The sequence below is a fragment of the Parasteatoda tepidariorum genome, chromosome 6 (genome assembly GCF_043381705.1).
Source record: "Parasteatoda tepidariorum isolate YZ-2023 chromosome 6, CAS_Ptep_4.0, whole genome shotgun sequence".
Taxonomy (NCBI): domain Eukaryota; kingdom Metazoa; phylum Arthropoda; class Arachnida; order Araneae; family Theridiidae; genus Parasteatoda; species Parasteatoda tepidariorum.
In genome coordinates, this window is record NC_092209.1 from 91,533,627 (window position 1) to 91,554,971 (window position 21,345).

At 29.2% G+C, this 21,345-nt stretch overlaps 2 protein-coding genes across 3 annotated transcripts in view; one reads left to right on the forward strand and one right to left on the reverse strand.

The window, feature by feature from the left end:
* Window positions 1-407: 407 nt before the first annotated feature.
* On the reverse strand, window positions 408-16,837 carry LOC107442033 (RNA-binding protein 48). Of its 2 annotated transcripts, XR_011637102.1 has the most exons (7): window positions 16,593-16,833; window positions 12,566-12,756; window positions 10,510-10,652; window positions 7,682-8,034; window positions 5,753-5,900; window positions 5,017-5,086; window positions 408-3,449 (listed from the first exon to the last, which is right to left on the reverse strand). XR_011637102.1 is itself a non-coding variant. In XM_016055477.3 (5 exons), the coding sequence occupies exons 1-5, from the start codon at window positions 16,704-16,706 to the stop codon at window positions 5,850-5,852; spliced, it is 852 nt and encodes a 283-aa protein (XP_015910963.2). In that variant the 5' UTR covers window positions 16,707-16,837; the 3' UTR covers window positions 5,548-5,849. The 2 variants fall into 2 exon arrangements, 1 of the variants encoding a protein (XP_015910963.2); XM_016055477.3 differs by lacking the exons at window positions 408-3,449; window positions 5,017-5,086 and having other exon boundaries at window positions 5,548-5,900; window positions 16,593-16,837.
* Window positions 16,838-17,006: 169 nt separating this feature from the next.
* The window catches only part of LOC107442031 (KH homology domain-containing protein 4), a 50,919-nt gene continuing 46,580 nt past the window's right edge, over window positions 17,007-21,345 (forward strand). The window contains exon 1 of the mRNA XM_071181890.1: window positions 17,007-17,284. The gene's annotated coding sequence lies outside the window, so the exon portion shown is untranslated. The remainder of the gene's footprint in view (window positions 17,285-21,345) is intronic.

Consider the following 21,345-nt stretch of genomic DNA (forward strand, 5'->3'; position numbering starts at 1 on the left):
AGAATTAATTCTAAAGATACTTTTCTTGTTCATCAAAAAGGAAAGAAATACTCCTGATTTTTCTGTACTCATTTCAGAATAAAAAAAAAATTGCCAATGACTGTCTTGCTTCAGTCAGAATTTTAAACTGATAAAATGAAAAAAATAAATAATAAAAATTCTAAAATCACAGAAGTTTAAAAGATAATTCGCTCTAGAAATGATGTTTTTTCTTTCATTTTTTTTAAGAACACCATAAATTTTAAAGATCATGATAAAAACATTTTATATTCTAATAAAATATGACTGCAAGTGATGATTTCGTTATGAATTCAGATGTNAATTGGGAGGGGGGAGGTAAATGCCATTTCAAAAATTAGACTTTTTGGCTGCCTTAATCCATGACTTTCCATGAATTTTTTTTCAAAAAAATAAAAATCATGACATTTCATGAGAAATTTTGCTCAGTGGCGAAATTCATGACTTCCCAGGTGCACAGATACCCTGTAATTAAAATCAACTCATTCAAGTAAGAGAGAAAAACTGTAAAACTATATAAATGTGTTTTAAGACATTAACAAAAATTTTGGTAATAAATAATTCTAAAAAATAGGGAAAAACTACATACTAAAAATATTAACCACAATAAATATTTATATGAGGCACTGTGACTATTCACCAATTTTTAAGACTAGTTGAAAAAGGAGGGTAAAGATAATATGCAAAACAGGTTTATTAAACTTGCATAAAAATACATATATAGTCAATGAATAATGATAGAAATGAAATCATGTGTATAAAGAAAATCTTTTTAACAATTTCAAAACCACTAAAATAAGAGAGACCATTTGCTGACCCTATAAATATTTACAACATTTTAATTTTATTGAAGAGTTACATACACTTCAAGAAGTGGTAAAAAAAAATTCTTTGCACATAACTTTAAAGACTTAGAATTTGTTTTTAGAAAAGGGAAAAATCATTTATTTAATGACTTTCATATTAACTAAACATTTATTAAACAACCTTTTACCAGTTTTGCGGATTATGAATGTTACGGTAGCACTTTGTGATCTTTTAAAGATTGTCAACATTAAATAAAATAAAAACTCAAGAGTAATTTCTAAATTGCCTGAAATAAATAAAGGCAGAGATTTAATCAATGACCCATGGGTCAAAAGTGGCCACCAAAGCATTCTAGTTTGGCCCTGCATAAAGTATTATGCAACTCAATAAGATAAAGAAAAAACAATTACGATTTCAACATTCAAGAAACAGTCATCAATACTGATACTGGATTAGTAATGAATTCTGTTTTCTGAATAACAATGAAAGTTAACTTCCAGGACAAATGTAAATTTAAGTTATATTCTTTGCTTGATGCCTATAAATTTACCATAATTTACCTTGTAATCTAATAAGTATGTTTAGTTTTATTTACATTGTTTTTATTATCTACACAGGAGAAAAAGATCAATTATACATTTAAGTTTCAAACAGAATGTAGAGCAATTTTATGATTACATATTAATGTTGGCCCCCATAATTGAAAGTTTTTATGGTCGTGCATTCTTGATAAAGGTAATAACATAACTTTAAATTTATAGTCTATGAGTAAAATTATTAGCTACAGAGTAACACTGATATAAGTTATTTAGGGTTAAATAATTCCTAACATTAAATATTTCAGGTTTTCGATAGATTTTGATTGGACACATCTACTTAAAATTTTTAAAAAATTAACACGATAATATACGATAGTGCCGTCTGATCATCAATACTTTTGTTTGATACAAAGTACAATTTAAGTTAAGTTATAAAATACCATTTAAGTTGCAATTATCAAAACGTTCACTTGACAAAAAAGCTTTAAAATTTATTATTTCAAATTATATTAGTCATATGCTTGATTGTTTCAGTCGAAAAAAAATTTATTTACATAAATAAATACTTACACGAATTTAAGAATGTAATCACGTTTAAAAATAATAACTTCCAAGAAAAGCTCATACAATTCACTTTTGAACGAGAAATTTAACTTGCCTGAGAAATTTTAAAAAATGCTTAACGGTAGACTTTTGAGTCGATACTCATGACACAAATCACATATTATTTATAGATAAAAATTATAAAAAGGAAAGAAGCAGAGAAATTCTGGGAGGCGACAGCCTATAAAAGACTTTTGAAAATAACCAATCAAACAATAACGCTTCGGATACCCAACAATAGAGATTATGTTTTTAAAAAAATATACTGTCTTAAAGAACAGTTAGTTTGATTAAATTTTGCATAGTTTGAATAAAATTATACACCTCAAACTAGCTCAGGGGTAATTGTGACAAAAAAAAAACCCTGAAAATTTGAGGGGCAAAAAATGAATATCAATTTATATACAATACAAGTTTTACATTTAACATAATTTTGAGAACTAACGCTCATAATTAAATGACCTACGAATGAAGAATATCACACCTTTATAGTAACTCATTGAAGAAAAAAACTGACTTCTAACAAGAATCACGACATTGAATTGTAAAATCGCGTGAACGTGAATTTCGATACCGGATTTCAAACTCCGCGAAAATAAAAATTACGATATTGAATTTCTGAACGGTGTAAATACGCATCGAGGTGCAAAATGTTTTGATCACAAGAATAGGAATAGCAATGCGTAGTGCTTGAATCACATACAAATATGAAAATTGATATTAAAACCGTTTGAATACAAATCGCAATATTAGATTTTAAAAGAGCATGAATATAAATAGCGACATTGGATTTTAAACCAGCGTGAATACGAATCGCAAGATTGGGTTTTAAAAACGCGTACATACAAGTCGCAATATTGTATTTTTAAATCGTGTGAGCAGCCATCGTGATGTAAGAGTTTCAAATCACGCAAATATGAAACGAACCACATATCTTCAAGATAAGGTTTATGCGAAATTCGATGTTCGGTAGTAAAATTGCATAAATGAGAATCGCAATACTAACGTATTCCAAATGACAAAAATCTGCAGAACCAAAAAAAAATTATTTATTTGAAGAAGATGTCTTGTTAATGGGTTTTAGCAAAAGTTTTACAATTTTGTCAGATTATATGTTTTTGATGTGTATAAGTCAAAAAATCACCTGCCCTGCTTTTTTCAGACCCTAAATACAATCACCCCCTGCTAGTTATAAGTAAAATCACATCCAATTATAAAAATGTTCAGTGAGTGTTATTTGGTACGACTCTGTGAGATTTTTTGTGCCTGGCCAAACTGCTACTGTGACGGAAACTTTTGTAACACATTGGACATCTGTAGTGTGCAACTGCGTCATGAGAGTGTAAATGACTCTGCAAATGATGACGTTCTTTGAAAACTCTTGGGCAATGAGAACACTTGAAAGGATCTTTCTCAAAGTGAAGGTTTTCGTGTCGGCCGAGAGCTATTTTGCTGGGAGTAGAAAATCCACAGAATCTGCAACTGAATGATGAACATAAATCAATATTTGATTGTGACAACACAAGGTGAAAATTCCTAAAAATTTTATAAGTGAAATCACGATATCAATTTATATACTATTTATGTTTAATATAATTTTGTGAACTAACATTTATAACTAAATTAACAACTAATGAAGAACATCACACTTTTATAGTAACTAATTTAAGAAAAAACGTACATTTTACAAGAATTGTGACATAGGATTTTAAAATTGCGAAAATACAAATCGTGGTGTTAGATTTTTAAATTACGTTAACATGAAAATCAATGTTCGATATTACAAATGCGTGCGATATTACAAATGCGACTTTAGATTTTAAACTCACGTGAATACAAATCGTGATATGGATTTTAAAAACGCATAAATGCAAATTGTGATATTGGATTTTTAAATCACGTTAACACGATTCACAATGTGTATAACTTTTAAATCTGGTAAATACGAAAACTGATGTTTGATATTAAAATTATGCTCATACGATTTGCGTTATCTGCAGATTCCAATGTAGTTTTAAGTATTAAAAACAATGAAAATCCGACAAATACAAAGAAAAAAATCAAATTGGCAGGAGAATCACATGTATGCAAATAATCTCGTTAATGCAATTTAACAAATTTTTCCAAATTTAAATTCCAGTACTCATAATTCATACTTTCAGTCTTGACTCTGACTTTAAATGTTAGATTGCAGTGAAAATTTTGTCAGACTATAAGTTTTGATTCACGGGATGTACCCAAAGCAACGGTCTTGAAAAACTAAAATAGAAGTAAAACACAAAGAAAAACTAAATACCATTATGGAAACAATTAAAAACAGCTATTTATTTTATTCTTCTCAATCTCCATTATTCTTTCTTCACTCATCTGAGAGTGTAAAATATATAAGAAAATTAAGACACTTGTCTGTAGGACCAGTAACTAAAGGTCCATCTGTGTTAGATTTATTTTCAAAAAAAAAGTCAATAAAGTGGATTAAAATGAAAAACTACTATACACAGAATGTGTAATGCCACAATTATAGTGAAGTATGCTATTTACTGACAAAAACACAAACCAAAACATGAAAGCTGGTTTAAAGAACCACTCATCATTTTATGATGGTTAGAGTGAAATTTTAGTGGTCTTTAGCCAATGGACTATCATTAATTTCAGGCCCTACTAAACATGAAACGCTTTTTTTTTCTTTTCATTTAAACAATTTATGAACATAATAATTCTATAAAAATGAATCTACGATATGAAACTTGCAAAAAAATTTAAAAGTAACATAAAGTCAAAGCAAACTTTAAACTAATTCTTTACGTAAATAAATTCTTAAATAATTCTCCATACATTAGTATCTATGCTAATGTTTTCACAGAAATTACTTAAAAGAACTTTTCTTCTTCAATTAACTTTTAGAATAATTTTTATTCCTATCTCTTGAACAATGCGCTTTCTATATGTCAGCAATTTTATTTTATTATCAGCCTGCAAATGAAAGACGTTGATAATGAAATATTAAAATAAATCTACAAAGAAAGACTGAGAAATGTGCGAAACATACCAGTAATTATTAATAGGAACAGTTGGGACTTCCTCCAATACTTCTATCATATCATAAATTGCTATAGTTTCTGAAAAACAAATAACGATAATAAGCTAAATCATCAGAAATGTTGGCAAATAAGTTTTGAAAAAAAATCATTACATGTTTATAGAAGTGAAACATAAACAATAATTCATTGAATTCACAAAAAAAATATGTAAAATTTTTCTAATATTTAAACTAGGAAGGTATAATATTTTTAAAATATAGCATAAAATGTACCAATTTTAGTAAAATTCTCTAGAAATTAATGATAGTTTTAGACTGATTTTACTAGATGCAAAAAAACAGGTGATTGAAATAGTATTGACGACAAACAAACATATGAATATTTTAAAATAATAAATACCAACTTAGTGTTTTTAACTAATTATCATAAAATATAACTTAGTAACTAAAACTAATTATTGAAAATAAAAAATGTTGAGATTTAAAACTAATGGTATGCATCAAACAGAACAAAACAAAAAAAAAAGTATATACAGACTGTTTCCAGAAAACACACACAATTTATTTAGCAGCAACATAACATAATAAGAAACAGCACACATAAAACTATGAAATGTTATTCTAAGATCTAAAAGAGATGTTAATAATTAAATTGATATGCTTTTCAAAAGTGGGAAATTTAAAAACATAAGAGACATTGTGTCGTACATTTGTGTTTACATTTAATATGAAAAGGAAATAATACATTTATAAAATACAGCAGATTTAGATAAAACAGTCTTAGGAGTTAAAACAGTAGCTCCTGGTTGCAGTTTCATCAACACGGAATATTCAAAAAGGTATCAGAGCCGCTTCTTTCTCTTCAGACTAAATCGCACATTTGGAACTGAAACCTAAGTGTATAAAAGGCATTTTAAAAATAACAACACAAAGCAAATAAGATAACAATGTTAAAAATTTTAGACATAATTTTAGAATAATAGTTTTTAAGAAAAAAACACTATTAAAATTCTTTTTTTTAAAAATTTCATGGAAACTATACATTAAAATCTCTTTAAAAGTAAAATGTATAATTTTAATGCTTATTTTTATTTCAATGATTTCAATTACGGATGGACAACTTATGGCACATAGGCCAACCAAGAAATTTAAACTGCTTCTTAAAAAAGAATATTTGTCCTTAGTTTTACGATTAGGTAATAAAAATTTTAGAAAATTTAAAATGAAAAATTACAATAAAAAAATATGCATTTAAAAAATTGTGGTTAACTTTAATAAACTGTGGAAAAAGAAAATTATAAAATCAAGGCAATAACAATTTTTTTAAAAAATGAATATCCAGTCATTACATTTATCTAATAATTGTAATGAAAAATTTTGCTTTTAGAAGAGTTACATATTTTTCTACATTGAATACTTAGCTCTAATTAAGTATATTAATACTCTTAATAATTATTAGAATTTAGGTGTGGACTAATCGTTAAGACAGGGTTTCCAGCAGATCACAGAAGTCAAGCATCACTGGCTACGGTCAGTGTGCGGGTGGGTGACCACTTGGATCAGCCTGCGTAGGGACCGAGGGTGTGCGGTATGGGTCCTCGTTAAACTGGTCTACCATAAAGTGCTCGACTTCGCGNGGTCAGTGTGCGGGTGGGTGACCACTTGGATCAGTCTGCGTAGGGACCGAGGGTGTGCGGTATGGGTCCTCGTTTAACTGTTCTACCATAAAGTGCTCAACTTCGAGTGCAGGTCGTCGGGCTACCGAAGCGGGGGTGACATCCCCTCTGCAGAGGATCAAAATTGTGATGGCATGTCTTCGGATCATCCTCAGGGATGTTTCCCAGACCGTCGCCAATAGCCCATTCTGCAGCTCTAGTGCGACGTAAATGAACAACAACAACAATAGAATTTAAGTTAAATATGAAACAAATATTTTCATAAAATAATAATTTTTTAAAACTATTACTTTTATCTATGTCTAGGAAAAGGAACAATTCACATATAAGTTAAAAATATTTTAAATAAAAAAACTAAATACATTACTGCATTAGCCCCAACACATTTTCTTTTTTTTTTTGTTACCCATTATACAAAAAAGTTTGGGCATGGATGAATTAAACTGATAAATACAATTTTTTGATGTTTTTCCTTCACAATGATTTGCATTTGATTAGAATCATAGGAAACTAATCTAAATAATTATAAACTGAATTAATTATAGCAGGTAGTTTCTTTCAATGTATACAATTCATTCAACGTTATAGCCTAACATATGATTTTTAAAAGTAAAATAAATGAATAACAACAAGACGTAACATGAAAATAATTCAAACTTTTTATAATCTGCACCTCTTTTCAAACAGTTTTTAATTCAATTATAATTTCAAAAAATACTAACAAAACAAAAATATCTTTTAAAAATTTTTTTAATAAAAATTTAAGAGAGATAATTAATAAGTTAAAAATAATCCAAATTATATTGCAATAAGATATTACAATTTGCTTGCTAAATATTTCAATTTAATATTTTTTTTTTTAACCAAAATGATTATTTGTATACAATTTTAATATAATACAAGTTATAAATACGAAAAAGTTTTACAAATACTATTATATTTTTATGAGTAAAAAACAAGTAACATTATATTACATTAATCATTAAAGCTTTACTTACACTCGCAATTTTTGATCTCACTTGTGATATAGTGTTAAGATATGATGAATCTTGTTTAGTCGAAGTTGACATGCCCGAACTAGAGCTTTGACCATAGTGTGACATAGCTTTGTAAGAGTCCCCACTTGACTTACACTGTCGTGGCACAAATAGACCAGTAGATTTTGGTCTGGAATGAGTCTCGATTTCACGGGTCGACGAAGTCGGAGGCATTACAGTGTATTCTTTTCCAGCCCAAACATAAGTCACAGGTTCTTCTTGAGATGGAGAATAACTATGGAATGAAGTATGAGAACCTTCACATTCTCTTCCATGGGAAGAACTTTGCTTTAATGTAGAATTCGATTTTTTACCTAAAACAAGTTTAAACAATGTTATCCGCTTCCCTTACATATTTTTTTTTTGAAAGAAAAAAAAATTGACAAATTTTTTCATTTCACTAATCAATACAAAAAACTAAAACAAAACATAATACACAAGTTTTAAGTTGAAATTTTAATTTATTTTATGTATAAAAAACATTTAATTTACCATCCCAATCTATCTTGGGGGCAAATGAAAAAAAGTTAAATATGAGTCTTGGTATGATAGTTTTTTAAGGGATAACACAAAGTTTCCAAATGCCACCGAAAAGATACGCCCCTTTTTTAACTTTTTTTTTCTATGTAAATTCATCAACCATCTATACAATCACACAAACACACGTGTGCAGCCCCATAAATAGCAAAACTCCCAAACAAATATCGGCAAACTGCTAATCACAACAGATTATTATTATTCTTTGCTTCCGACAGAGTTAAAACCTGATAATACAAAACGTACAGACAAATTCTGCAATGCCCGAGTTAACTGGGTATAATCAAAGAAGCGGTTAAGAAAGTGTTCACCAAAACATTGTTGAGTTTGAAAGAGGATAATTATGTCGACATATCATTCGGTCAATCCTTACTCTCGAGGGACATAATCTATTTTGTACCAAGGTTGGGGTTTTGGATGTCCTAAACTGGTTTTGGATAGGGCATTTGGGTTTTATTGTCTTAAACTGACTGAAACAGTCTTTAAGTGTCCAAAACCTTGAACATTGGTAAAAGGTAAAAATTCTACATGTGTAACCATTGTACATATAGTAATTACATACATTAATAAATAATTGATACTTTTTATACAATTTTCTTTAACTAATTAAAAGAAGGAAAAGATTCTTATAACTTTTGAAGCTCCAGAATTCAGTGAACAACAAATATATATTTTTTGCATAAGGATAAATAATGCAATATTAAAAATAATAAACTTTTTTAATAAAATTCAAACTTGTATTTATTTTGTTTCTTGTTCAAAAAATAACATTTTATTTCTCACAATATTTTTTTTAAAATTGTGGCATAATTTGAGTGAATAGGTTTTAGACTGTGATGGTTTAAACTGCGGATTAATCCATTCTGTTCTAAATTTTGCCAACTCTGTTATATGCCTCCAACCATAAAATTAAATGAAGTCTCCAAATCATTTTGATTGAAGAAAAAATCCTCATTAAAAAAAATAAACTAATTGGCAATTTATATAAGAGTAAAAGCTGAATTTTTTGTTTGTAAATTTCTTTAATTAAAAAAATGAAATTTCTACTAACAGTGCTGGTTCAGAAAAGTTTTGTCGGGCATGCTTCTCCTATTCATAAAGCAAAAATAATGGGACAAAACACGATTAAGTTTGCATGTTTTTACTAAAACGCTTAAGTGTTTTGAAATGAAAATATCATGACCTAAAAGCAAAATGAGGTTTTGAGGGTATTTTATGTCAAAGTTTTTTTTTTATTATTTGCTTAATTAAAGTGCAGCATAATTGAAGAAATATCAACATTTGAGAAAAAAATCAAAATTAACAATTTGTAAAGGAGTTAAAGCTAAATTTTTTATACTAACTACATTAAAAAAAAAATTACTACAATTATACAGTTACTATTAAATATTACTAAATTAGCACTATTTCAGAAAAAATTTTACATTTAAAAAAAAAATGGGACAAAAAATAATTATTTAAATTTGAATATTTTTTCAGCAAAATGCATATGGTATATTTTGATATAAAAATAAGTTTTTGAGGCACATTACGTCAAAATTTAAGCTATTTTTGAGGTTGTTTAATTCAAAAGCTGCCTAGTTAAGAAAGGTGTTATACAATCTTAATCAGAAAACAGGGTGCATAGCCTAATCTTTCAACAAAAAAATAAGCCCCTTTTAAGTATTTTTTAAGCACTCAAAAAATATTTTTAAGCACTATATACATTAAAAAAACATTCAATTTTCTAAGACTTTACATGATCCTTATAAACTAACTAGTTTTTGTGATTATATTAGTCATTAAAAAATGATTAAGAGATTTTTCAATTTGATTTCAGAGGGCGGAAAATGAAGCTTGAAATTTGGAATATCTTGCAAAATGCAGCAGAGTTGCACACGAGAGAGCAATAATCTCACCGAACCCAGCTCACTACATGCACATGCAGATCCGCAAGTATTTCATCAAACTTGTAAAATGATTTGCACTTTCATAGGCTATGGACCTAAGGTACGCTGAAATTGATCGTAGTGGAATGAATTGTGAAAACAATGAATAGAATAATGTGAAAAGCACGCTTTTGCATAATACGCAGCGAAAAGACACGGTAAAGAAAAAAAATCTCATTTTCGAAAAGGGAAAATTAAGCACCTTTTAAAAACACCCAATGAGAAAAAGCACCTTTAAAGGCTTTTAAAAAAGGAAAATATAATTTAAATCTACTGCTGAAATATGACATGGCATATTTAGTTGCATGCAATGAGAGCACGCACCAGAGTTTGTTTTCCAGGCAACATATTTCCGTCTCTCCTGAAGCTTTGACCGAGTTTCTGTAACTGTTTCAAATTCTGGAGCATAACAACAATGAAGAATACCTCCAAAGAAAGATTTATCATCCAGTTGCTTTTTTGCAATCCTATTAAATACAGATTTCTTTTAAAATATTATAACAAAGATACTGTGAGATTATGCAATTACAAAATATATATTAAAATTGAAATATTCCTCTATAGTGTACATGGCTTATACTCCTGGATATAGTGAACTAAATGTTCGTTCCCGTTCCTTGCTATACACTAATAATACTAATTTCTGTGGATAGAGTGAACCAAAAGAAGAGAGTCTTTAACTGATTTTTTCTTCTTCATTTTTGGGTCATTTTGAAATGTCTACATAAAATACATACATTGATTTTTAAAACCATCTATTGAGGGAAATGTTTTTCTTTTTTGCTTCTTCTGTCTCAGCTTCCCATCCCTAAATAAAGACTATCTCTTAATGCTTTGTACACAAGACGAACAGTCATAAAAAATAAAAGTGAACACATTTTTTGTTACTACGTATTGTTTTTGAATCATTTTTATATTTCTTTTTATGGGTCATTTATTTAAATGATGTGTCACATAAAAGGGAGCAGTTTGGAAAAATGAGTTAAAATTGTTTGCAGTGCGGATATAGTGAACTCCCGGTCTACCGAAATTTCGGTCCCCTAAAAGGTTCACTAAAGCGGGGGTTGACTGTATTAAACTTAACCTTTTTATTCCTATGAGGGGCAGAAATTAAGAGGATCTAGTCACTGGTTCGAAGAACCAGTAACCACAAGGTATAGATAGTGTCTGTGCATTTATCTTCCCCTGTTTACATAACTATATTAGAATTTTAATTTTATTTAATAAAAACTCGAATTTTAATGAAAAATTAAAATATAAAGAATACATAATGTTCACATTTAAGATGCAATGTGCTATTTTGTGATAATAAGACATGCCAAAATATGAAACTAAAAGTCAAAAAAGCAATCGCTGGTTTTAATTATTTTATGGTGGTTGGAGTCTAATCGTCATCTTGGGTAAACCATTAATATTGGAACGAATAATAACGAATAATAATTCCAAAACCAATTACTTTTAAAATACAAATTTCTGAAACATACTTTTGAACATAAATATAACATATTTCTATAAGCAATGATACCTACACAGTTCTTAGAGTATTATAAAAAATTTGGCAAATGTCAATATAATATAAATACCTCTATATATAATATAAATACAGCAACAACAAAAAATGTGCTTATTAATATAAACTGAACCAAAATCAAGGAACACAAACAGTTTTCAGAGTTAGTATACAGTCTCTCGGGAGTCTGCAATAGCTTTAAATCTTTAAAAATTATTTTACTTCTAAAAAAGGTTAATTTTAAAATGTATTAGCCAAATCTTTCAACAAAAAATAAGTACTTTTCTAGCACTCAAAAAATATTTTCAAGCATTATATACATTAACAAAATGCAAAATAATTTTCAAAGACATTACATGATCAGGATAAAATAATTAGTTTTTGACACAAAGAACTTTTTTCTAGATTATATTAGCCATTATAAAAAGATCGAGAGGCTTTTTAGTTCAATATCAAAGGGAGGAAAATAAAGTCTGAAATTGAGAATATCTTGCAAAATGCAGCAGAGTTGCACATTGAGATTGCAATAATCTCACCGAACCCAGCTCAGTAGACACATATGCAGACTCACAAGTATTACGCCAAACACGTAAAATGATTAGCACTTTCATATGCTAACGACCGACGGTACACCAAAATAGACTGTGGTTGAATGAATTGTGAAAAAGTTGAATAGAACAATGTGAAAAGCACCCTTTAAAATACTACATGGCGAAGATCGAAATTCTCCATTCGAAAAGGGAAAATTAAGTACTTTATAAAAGCACAATAAAAATAAGTAACTTTAGGACTTTTAAATAATGAAAATAAGCACCTTTACACACTTTTTAAAAACACTATGCACCATGAAAATTATATAAATAATCTTACCTAGCAGGAGAAAGGGCATCATATTTGACTAAATAAACTTCGGTAAATTCTTCAGATGGATATTCATCTAATGGTCGAAAATCTACTACATTTCCATATTGATCACAGATTGCTTGCAATTGTTCTGATGCACCAACTGTTGGCACATTACTTATGATTAAATAAACTGATTCTTGATTTATAGTATAAACCTATTATAAAACATGCAAAATCACTAAATGGTCAAGATAAATAACAAAAAAAATCAATATATATTGATAGTGAAACATGTGAATCCTGGAATAGCCCACCCTGTGGCAATTTTTTGAAACCTCGCCATACTAGGTTTCAGGAAGATATTTAAAAAAAAAATGTCAACTTACTACTTTTTGCCTAAACTTTTCAGAGTCCGCTCCAAAATTTTTAAACTTGATTGGTTAATTGATACGTATACCTACGCAAAAGTAAGATTTCGCTAGAAAAGAGGTAAAAAGGTTTATTTTTTCACCATTTACGCTCCTGATCTCTTATTGTGTTACCTTTATTATTATTTTTCTTTTTTTAAGTGTGATACTGGTTGAAAATGGAGCGCGAATGGACAAGTGAATTTTTAACTTTATTGAATGCAAGAGGTAAGAAAGCAATGATTGAATGGTGTAGGAATCAAAATTTAATTTCGAAAACGTATGAATGCCCTAAATGTGAAGAACAAATGAGTTTGATAGATTGAAAGGATAGGTTGGATAGTTTTTAATGGAGATGTTGAAAGCGTGGATTGAACGAAGTTGCGCATGACTTTTGTTAAAGTGTTGAAAGAGGAGCCATCAGAGTATAAGGTAAGTTATTTTTTATTAAAAAGGTTTTAATAAATTTTGATAATTCAAATTGCTTTTTTTTTTTTGGTAATAAAAAAAACAACGTTCAATCAAGTAATAATCGTCAACTTGGCGAGATTTCAAAAAGTCCCCGAGGGGTGGGCTATTCTAGGATTTTACCTTGTGTAACTGTCATAGCGTACCTAAAAAAACAGACAAGTTGAAAAATCACTTAAAGAAAAATAGAAATTGTTAGTAATGTACAGCTTATTGCTTTCTACCAAAAAAACCAGGTTTTTTTCCTGAACAAGTTTGCCAATTGATGGAACTAGAAAAAGTATTAATCAATGTTTTCTGCTGTATGTCAGACCATTCAAGTTAAAATGTTTATATTAGTGCCCACATTCTGATATAAATATCGCTTAATTTAACATTTTGTTTTATAATTTTCTCAACAGTGCCATCTGTTAATGCATTTTTAACTCATTTATTATTTTTAATACTTCCTAAGAATAAAATCCCAGTTTCTTAAGCAGAATGTAGAAAATTTTACTTTTTCAGAGCATTTTATTTTTTTAAATCAATATTTCGAATAATCATTCATTTTTGGGACACATGTCAACAGAGTTGCAGGAGGCATTTTTGACCGGAATGTCGTAAAATAAAATTAGATATCACTTGAACTGAACATAAATATTTTTTTAAAAATTTAAAGTTATTGACATAATTAATTTAGAAAAAATTAATTGCATTTAGAAATCTCATTGTTGTGTATAAGTCAGTACATGATGTGATTAGGTGCTTGCTGTTATAAAACAGAACAATACAGATAAAGAACAAACTTGAAGGCTATAGTTCATAACTGTAAAACTCTAGTTAAACCGTGTCCTAGATGCCATTGTGAAAGTTGCCAATTAAGTATGTTTTTGCTGAAGTGAGCAAGTTCATGTTGTAAATCAAAAATCTATATTTCCACATCGTGATTTGTTGCACCCGTTACAAACACCAAGGCACTAAAATGGATTTTAAACTTCCAATTAAAAAAAAAACAACAAAAAAACATGAATGGGTGACCTGGGGTAGTTCCTGATCAAAAAATTCAAACATCTATTTTGTAAGAAAACTATTCAAGATAGAATCATAATATTTACTGGAAGTTTGAGGCTATATGAGATGAGTCCTTGGCTACCTTGTTTTGTTTGAAAATCTAATTAGAATTTAAAATATTTTAAATTTTTAGTGATCAGGAATTACCCCTTCTCTTGATCCTTTCTGGGGTAATTCCTGATCACTTCTTCATTAAGGGAGAGTGTAAAGTTAGTTAAGTAAGGTATGTCAACAGCTCTGGCAGCAGCTCTCATACTGAAATTTTCATTTTTAATTATTAAAAGAAATTTACTAATTAAGAAATTTTAATTACTAGAACTAATTTTGCTTTCTAGAAGCTTAGTATCCTTTTTAGGCTTATAATTTCTCACCATTTTTATATTAGGCTAATTTATAAATCTAAAAATTATTGTAACAATGTACACACATAAAATTAAGGTAGAAGCAAGGTAAGACAAATCGGAACACATTTGTCTAGCATACGGTTAAAAACAAATTTTGTTATTAAATTGAGTTAAAATATATTTTATAGTTGTTACACTTGATAAATATGAACTGTTACTTAAGAAAAGACAATTAGCTATTTATTAGCTTATTTTAATACTATTTATGAAGAGAAATGACAATGATCAGGAATTACCCCAGTGATCAATAATTACCCCATCTGTAGGGGGCAACATTTGATATAGTTTCCTATAATCAATTCTAATGTTTACAGTAGATGTGAAACAATTAAACAAGAGCTTACACTATTTTCATATCAAAGAAAAAGAAAGAAACTCAAAATATTTATTATTAAGAGAAGGAGGGAGATCTTTGCAGAAATGTGCACTTTTTGAAACCCATCTTTGAAATGGAAAATACCTACAGAAAGCAGTTTAAAAGATACTTATTTTGTTAGATTGAACAAAAAACTATTATTAAGTAAATGTAGTTTTATTTTAGTAAAGTGTACAAGCATTGTTGTCCATGTCTGAAATTCAGAAAAAAAAATATTTTTTTAAAATAATACTTAGGTGATCATTATTTACCCCAGAAACAGAGTGATCGTGAATTACCCCGGGTCACCCTAAATGTTTGCCCGTGGGTTTTTAAGAGTTATACCCTTTGAGTTGGTCCACTTCTGTGTTCTTATTTGATTTTATTCTCTACAAGCCAGTGACCGGAAGTTGCCAAGTTTTATCCATTATTCAGTTGCATATCATAATACGGAAACCTTTTCAATCAAAACAACTAAACAGAAAATTATTCCAAAATTATAAAAATTAATAAATGACTAAGAAAACCTTTTTAAATCTAAGTAACTAAACAAAAGATTAATAATATTTTATGTCAAAAAAGAAAATAAAACTTACCTATTTTGAAAGTTAATTAATTAGAAAAATAATAAGAACATTTTGAAAATGAGAAGTTTTTCATATCATGATCAGCAGCAAAATAATTGTCAAGTCTTGGCAACTTCCTGCACACGATGTAAGAAACTTTTAAAAAAAACATCACAAAAGGAAACCAATTCAAAGGGCATAACTCATAGCTACCCCTGAGCAAACCTCAACAAGTTTTTTTTTAAAAATTTCAAGTTTGAAATCCCTTTGGCACCTTAGGGATTGCAATTGGAGAAACCGATCCACAAATATACCCCTCCAAAACAAAACAACTCTAGTTTAGATTTACACACAACATCAATGAATAAGACAATAAATGAATAAAAACATTTTTGTCGCTAAGGGTGAGGTTAAAAGAAACTACAGTTCAACCCTCATAGCAAACCAAAAAAAAAAAATTCCCTTAAAAAATAAATAAATTTAGTACGTACAATATATATTCTTGGAGATAGTAATTGGCACCAACAGATTAATATTAAAATGTAAATTAGAACTTTTACCAGCAATTACATTTACAGCAACAACAAAAAATGGAAAAAACATAATCGCGATTAATTAGAATGAGAAATCCTGTTCTGAAGAAATATCTGCTCCTGTTTTGAAGCAGCTAGAGGAAAATTTTTATTTCGGAGAACAATTTAGGTACATTTGATCAAACATTAAGTACAATATGGATAATTATTGTTCGACGAATGAATTTTATAAGCTATAGCTAAAAATAGTAAGTATAAATGGTCTTACTTTAACAGCGGTATCTTTTCGTCCATCTCGATACTTAGCACGGGTTCCACAAATACTTTTTTTAATATGATGAGGATAAACATTTATAGTTTGAAATGCATAGTTACAACTCATAATCAATAAATTAATCGTTAGTAACTAATCAATATTAAGAGCGAACAACATACAATTACAATCGAAAACTTACGGAAACCAGGACACAACAACAACATCAACAACCATCATAAAGGATCACTTCCGTTCAGTTTCTGAGAATTAACGGACCAGAAATAAAAATAAATTTTTAACAAATTCAGCTGAATTAAGGGATTAAGCATCCATTTTTTATAGGTTTCTTCAATCCTCATTATTTTCAAAATCTTCGTAAGTTACAATTTTTAAAAGAAATTATGTCATTTCTTACCTCTTGTCTGCAGGTGGCAACAAAAAATAACCGATCTCGTCCCTTGTAGTAGTGGATAAAAATTTTCCTTAAATTTCAAAATTTTAGAATTATTACTGTAAAAGTCAATCAAAATTGTGGAAAGAAAAATTTTAAAAGAATGCAATGATTCTCTGGGAACTTCGTTTAAGATTTCATTTCATCACTAAAAGCATATTGTTAGTATCTCATTCATTATGTTTAGACAACGCGACATCAAGGATTTGAATTTTTATGAATGAGCACAATTGTTTTGATGTGTGATTTATAGGTAATGGAAAAAAATATTTATTTTTAAAAAAGCAAAGTACAAAATTGTTGTTGCCGTGTAAGAATTATTTCTATTTGCGATTGTTTTTTATTCTTTGTAAACATATAATAATAGCAGTTTTTTATTATTAAATGTTAATAAAGCTATGGCGAAAGTTAATGTAGTTAGTTATAATTTTAATCTATCAAACACAGTATAGAATCAAATAGTTATTAAAATAATTGAATTTAATCACCCTACTTTTATTTAGTTTTTCTCTCATCGTATTTTTGCAACCCTTTTTTAAAATAAAATACGCATTGAATTGATCGAACCGAGTTCCTTGTTAAAAAATTTAATCATTTAGTTGCAAGTCCTGTTTCAGAAATTTTTTTATTAGATTGGCCCGAAGGTGAGACAGTATTATTTGTTATATTTATTTTTGTCTGGTATTTTCGAAGTACACTCAAAACAAATTTTTTATTCTGGATCCTTAGTCAGATATTAAAATAACTGAAAGCAAGAAAAATTATTTATTTATTTTGATTACTAATTTTATCCTGTGTATGGCCTCTGCCAAATTAATAACTAAATTTCTGCAACTTCGGAGTAGTACCCCATGAAAACTAATGAAAAAATATGGGACCAACTTGAGAAGTAAAACTTGTACACACTCCTTCTTCTTTTTTTTTTTTTTAATTCTAGCGATTTAAAATCTCTTTTGCATCATATTGATTGTAGTTAGTATGAACAGGTATCCGGAAATATGACCCGCTGTGTTGACATACTTATATTTTATTGAAGGAGCAGTCGGTGATTGAATATAAATTTAGAATCTAGTTTCTTATTTAGAAAATATGATTCATTTTGTGTTAAGTCCTAAAGTAGAAATATTCCCATTATTTTTATGAATAGTTGAAAATTAGATCATTTGTTTAGTCTAATATGTTCAAAAAACATTATCTTATTTTCATTAGAATAGCTGATTGATATAATAATAGCTGAAAAGGATATAACTTATTTGTTCTATTTATTTTTGTTTATTATTGGCGACAGGTGGCGTATAGAACTCTCTACCTATTGGCAACACTTTGCATGCTTTCATCATTAGCATGTTTGAAGTCATAGGAAGAAGGAAGTACATTAGTTTCTTTCTTGATTTTCAAATAGATTAAAATCTATTAAGTTGGGAAACCAGAGGTCTCTGCAGGGTATATTTACTGTCATTTAGCGGTACCTTCACATATTCAACTGTTGGAAAAATGCTAGTTTCCCAAAATACTTTTAATAAACCAAGTTCTCATGTAGACCCCATTCTCGTTGTAATCTAGGGATTTTTGCCAGATGTCTTTTACAAGAAAGTAGCACATGTTTAGTCAAATACTGCAATATGGTAAACCTAAACCGTCGCTCACACCATATCAAAGCGAGCTTTTGTTTTTTAGCTGAATTTTTTTAAATGAAACAACAATGGTCTCCTTTTGTAAACTCTACTGAAAGTCAAAATTTGAACAATATTCTAAACGTTCGAACATTATCTTAAACCCTATTAAAAATTTATTCTTACAGACCTACATTTTTTATGAAACATTTTTTTTTCTCTGTGAAACTTTTTTCTGTATAACCTAGTCGAAAATGTTCTCACAATGAAAATAACTTTTTGTGCTAGTACTGTTGAATGCATGTTTTGTTTTTTTTTAATTCAAGTTGAAATTTAATTTAACTATCAGTGTTTTCACTACAGCACGAGAACGTGAGAATCTCGCATATTTTTTTCCTTTCTCGCATTAAAAAATGGTTAACGCGAGAATTTCTCACACTCTATTAATCAATTTTAAAATGCTCGAATTCTGGAAACAATTTCGTCTTCCGCCATTCTGAAAAAGACGTGTTAGAAAAGAACAACTTCGACAAGTGTTGAGAAAAAAAAGTGAGTCCTTTATATTAAGTTGTTTAAAGTTGCTCTATTTTTAGTTGTTAATGAATTACCAAACTCACTCATCTACAATTTACAGCAATTTGTAAAAGTTGAAGTCTGTGAAAACTATGCTGGAAGACCTAACAAGAAGTATGAACATGGAAATAACTTCAACGAACCTCATTATTCTAGAGCAGAAATAACTGAAAAGCCTATGCTGGCAGTTGTAGAGGATAGGAAAGTGTGTGCACAATGCTACAAATTTAATTAGTGATTCCGAATAGTTCAGCATCTGTTGTAAGGTCATTTAGCACCCAAAACCGTATTAAGACAAAATATTGTAACAGATTGACTGATAAGCATTTGAGCAACCTAATGAGAATAGCTGATGAAAAAGTAGATATAGAACCTTTTCCATGTGATAATGCAGCAAAAATATTCAATGCTTTAAAAATTAGAAGATGTTAAAAATTTATTATAATTAAAGAAATATTTTTTTTTCCCAAGTCTATTCGTGTTTTTCTTAATTTTTAAAAATCTCACCCAGTTTTTGAGAAATTCTGTCTCGTTTTTTTTTTTTTTTTTTTTTTTTTNAAAAAAAGTTTTTTTTTTTTTTTTTTTTTCTGTAATGAAAACACTAACTATGGACAATAATTTTTATGGAATTCTAAAATTGGAGATAATTTTAAGCCTATAATTTTACAATAGCAAAATGATCTTTTTTATATGGGGAAAGCCAGAGTATGACCCGAGCAATAGGATTTAATCGCACTGCAGTTAAGCAGTTTTTTTTTAAATTCTCTGTTAAGTAAATGTAAGATTACTGCAAATCATATTTATAATGTTGATGAAACAGGAATTCTAACAGTGCCAAACAAGCCTTCAAAAGTGTTGAGTCTACGAGGCAAAAAGCAAGTGGGTAGTTCACCCGAGTTTTGGTCACTGTTGAGACATGCAGCTGGGGTATTCGTCCCTCCTATGTTTGTATTTTCTCGAGTGAAGGAAAACCAAAGACTCATGGATAGTTTGAAGTGTATCACTAAGAAGACCTTCATTGTTAGGTTTTAAAAGTTCGTAGAATTTTCCAACACTAGGCCAGTGCTGTTGCTGCTTGATGGAACAACAGTCACACCAAAGTTTGGTGTAACTTGTGAATTTAGCAAGAGAAAATAATGTCCCCACATACAACTCATCGCCTTCAGCCCCTGGATGTCAGTTTCATGGCTCCGCTGAGCACGTATTATATACAAGGAGTTCGAAAGTGGCTGTTCAACCATCCAGGTAGGTGCGTTGCAATTTACGAGGTTACAAAGCTGTTCAACGCAACCTACTCACTGGCAGCCGTTGCAGAAACTACCATTAAAGGGTTTAGCAAAACTGGTATAAGTCCTTACAATCCTGACGTCTTCCCAGATCACCTGTTTGCATTGTCTGTCACCACTGATCTAACAGCAAGAACCTCCAGGCATTTTACACCAGACTGATGTGTGCAGTTTTAGGATTATTACTCTCTTGTTATCGACCTAAGCGACCCTTTTCCATCCTTCCAAAGTGTGTTCTACCTGTACCTCAAGTAAAAGTACCGCTCCCAGAAAAAATGGCTGATAAGAGAAAGAAGAAAACTGTAGTAATAACACCATCTCCATATTAAAGTGAATTATAAATGGAAGAAAAAGAAAGGGCTAGAGCTACAAGAATTAACCAAGAGAATCGAAGAAAGGACTGCTAAGAAATCCCTCTTAAGGGCACCAGGCATATTTTGACAGTGAAAATTATGGAATAAGCGTTCATGTTTAAAAACTCATAAAATCTTTAAAAACATATGTAGCATCGTAATTTTTGTGTGCTTAATTATAAAACAACAGTCTATATAAAAATGTTAGAAGCAATAAAATCCCATAAATACAGTTTTTAGAAATTTGGCTTTACAGTTTTCTGTCAGTTAATTATGTTTTTTAGTTAGTTTTACACAAAAAATTAAACATTGTAAACCCTATCCCGTTTTGTCCAACCCAGGTATTCTAAAACGGGATATATAAGAGTTTGGAAAATGAAATTTTTTTCTATTCACAGTCATTAAATTTAGTTTAAAATATGTTTCTTCTGTGCTTCAATAAGTGATATAGCTATAAAAGAAAAAAAAGCGTGGTTCTCTTTAACAGAT

Coding starts and splice junctions, on each gene's coding strand:
- LOC107442033 (XM_016055477.3), bottom strand. CDS start 16,706: ATGAGTTGTAACTATGCATTTCAAACTATAAATGTTTATCCTCATCAT. Junction 10,653..12,565: donor GATGCCCTTTCTCCTGCTAG/GTAAGATTATTT, acceptor TGTATTTAATAG/GATTGCAAAAAAGCAACTGG. Junction 8,035..10,509: donor TGCCTGGAAAACAAACTCTG/GTGCGTGCTCTC, acceptor AACTTGTTTTAG/GTAAAAAATCGAATTCTACA.